Here is a 2,624-nt window from a genome sequence, read left to right on the forward strand (position 1 = left end):
GGAGATCCTTTACAGTATACCATACTTCTGGACTGTCCTCTTTGGAAAGAGCCTTCGCTATTGTGGTTAGTTGAAATAGAACTACAATATAACCTCTCTTAATGGACACTCTCTATAGCGTACACCTCCATTTAACAGACAGCACCTAGTGTACCAATTACATTCCTTACTGTATAAAATAACCTCCACATAAAGGACACCTCTGTATAACAGAGACACTTTCTTGACCCAAAGTGTCCATTGTATAGAGGCTACTGTTATTAATTATATTTTTATTCTGTTCATTAGGTTTTGCTTTGTCTTGGGATGAGATTATATACAATGGCAGTCCTGAAGAGCTCAAGTTTGCTGCTTATTTTGTAAAGTTAGTTTGAGATTTTAATAATAATAATTATTATTATTTATTTTAAATCAATAAGAGATGATAAAGTGATGGCAGTGTGCAGCCTTGCCATGGACCCTGTGGTATCAACCAGTGCTGAGCTAATGTATCAAGGGAAGATGCCGACAGGCTCACAGCTCAGGTAGACCATCATGTTGTACAAAGTCTTGGAAGATATTAACATTCTCTCTCTCTCTTTCAGAGACAATCCTGATCTTCAAACTCATTTGTAGATATTATTTGATTAGATCTTGACTTTTTAAAGACTGCTGTTAATTTTAAACACTATAGGATTAATTTGTATTATTAATTATATGATACATGGAGCAATAGCATTATTTTGCAACAATAATAAAAAAAAATTGCAGTACCACGTGTTTTTCGTATACTTTCCGGATATGTTAGTGTGTTGTCATTGACCACACCTCTTGGCGGTAACTTATACTACGCATGTGCAGAAGATTATGCCACGAGGTGGAAAGTGTAGCAACACGAGGAGCCTGAGCAGAAGAAGATGATGGACGACTCCATGGGAAGTATGGATACAGCAAAGATGGAGACATTTTGGGGTAAATCCTAAGAGTTTTAGGATTCTTAACAAACCTTTTCTTATTAGGAAAGACCCTGTCATCTAAAAACAAAGTATTCGAATTCGAGGAGGAGGAGGAAGAAGGACTGGAAACTACCATACAACTACGCGGGGTTAGGGAATTATAAATGCAGCTGATTAATGAGTCGTTTTTTTTATTTTTAGGCATGTCTTGGTTATGCTGACAATATGAATCCTAAGGAGCGGAACATCATTGCTGTGACAGTTGAAAATGAAGATGACGAAGAAGAGAGATTTGTCATAGCTTCCTTAAGACTTGACGGAGTGGAGCAAGTTCGTTCAGTAGCTGTTGACTTTTTTATTTATTTATTTAATTTTTAAAGGTTTCGTTAAGCTTATCGATACAACCTCCAGCTAAATTTGAACTTATAAAAGGTTACTCACTTAATTTTTTTATTTTGAAAAATTTATAATGTATTCTCTTAATTTTTTGAATTAGGATCTGGTCCAGTACATCTCACAGGTGCAATGACTACAGGTAAAACTGACATTTAATTGACATCACTTGAGGTGCTCTTTATTTAGAAATGTCTATGTCCGATTATGAAGATGATAGTGACGATGAAGAAGAGCAAGAAGCATCAAAAGGTACTTCATATTTTTTGATTCTGTATTTTAAAATTGCAGCATAATTTTGCCATGAGCTGATCATTAACATTATCCATTGAAATGCTCATCTTCCTAATGCTGCTACATTAAACCATTAGTTCTGTCTCCACTTAGACTAATAGCATGACGACCCAGTCTAGTCTAAACTAAAATTATGAACTACATCATTATTATTATTACCATATATAGCATGAATAATTTTGCAAAATAACTATGTTATGCTGATTATTTTACTGGGGTAATGCATAAATTTTTTTATTTACTAATTAAAATTTTTGCTTTTTTGTGCATTTACAAATCACAAAAATAAGCTCTTAAAATTGTTATGCTATAGACTATTTATTTTAATTTTTATTGTTTTTCTAGAAAGTCTTCCTCCTGTTCTAGTTCCCGCTAAGTCTTCAAAACCATCTGCTCTTGTAAGATTATAAAGTTCAACAGCTCGACCTGAATTGATAATTTTATATATTTTATAGAAACGACCAGCAGACGATGAGCCTTCAAAGAAGGCACCCAAAGTAATGGAGTTTTAATTTGAATACCTGTACTCTACTTCTCTCTGTTTCTTCATTTTCTATCACTCACTTTTAGGCTCCAAAAGCAGAAGATGAAGAGGATCAGAATGATGATTCATTAATGGACAGTAAAGACAGTAAAGGTAATGCAATATGTACATGTACATATCTTAGAGTGTTCTTTATTATTAGTTTATTTCAAATAGTGTGTGTGTGTGTGTGTGTGTGTGTGTGTGTGTGTGTGTTTAGTTGGTTATTTCTATTGTCCTGATCACCAGTGATTATTAAAATATCATACTGCTGTTAACACACTGACATACCATACTGTGTTGATTTTAATACACAATGAGGTGATCCTCTGTACTGTATATACATGTATATAGAAGCAGCTTTTTGTTAAAATTTCTGTAAAATTGTATGTCCATCAATAATTTATGATTATTATTTTTTGGTTTTTTGTAGATAATGCTGTTGATGGTGACAGTGGTGATAGTGTAAGTGTTTTATT

The 2,624-nt window shown here is 33.5% G+C and overlaps 2 protein-coding genes across 2 annotated transcripts in view; both read left to right on the top strand.

The window, feature by feature from the left end:
• LOC100640688 (apoptosis-inducing factor 3-like) overlaps positions 1–717 on the top strand; it is a 4,850-nt gene extending 4,133 nt beyond the window's left edge. Inside the window, exons 13-16 of the mRNA XM_020006109.1 lie at positions 1–65; positions 289–364; positions 420–524; positions 585–717. The exon at positions 1–65 is cut by the window's left edge and continues 163 nt beyond it. Of these exons, the coding sequence (XP_019861668.1) occupies positions 1–65; positions 289–363 (140 nt within the window). The 3' untranslated portion in view covers position 364; positions 420–524; positions 585–717. The remainder of the gene's footprint in view (positions 66–288; positions 365–419; positions 525–584) is intronic.
• A 182-nt stretch (positions 718–899) lies between these two features.
• LOC100640816 (nucleoplasmin-like protein ANO39) lies at positions 900–2,610 on the top strand (the record flags this gene model as incomplete). The annotated part of the gene is made up of 10 exons (XM_011410049.2): positions 900–951; positions 999–1,084; positions 1,137–1,265; positions 1,316–1,367; positions 1,432–1,470; positions 1,518–1,580; positions 1,968–2,020; positions 2,078–2,119; positions 2,193–2,259; positions 2,579–2,610. Coding segments are annotated over exons 1-10 (615 nt in total), but the record flags the coding sequence as incomplete, so codon positions are not given.
• Positions 2,611–2,624: the final 14 nt, after the last annotated feature.

Source organism: Amphimedon queenslandica, unplaced genomic scaffold (assembly GCF_000090795.2).
Source record: "Amphimedon queenslandica unplaced genomic scaffold, v1.1 AMPQUscaffold_10374, whole genome shotgun sequence".
NCBI classification, from domain to species: Eukaryota; Metazoa; Porifera; class Demospongiae; order Haplosclerida; family Niphatidae; genus Amphimedon; species Amphimedon queenslandica.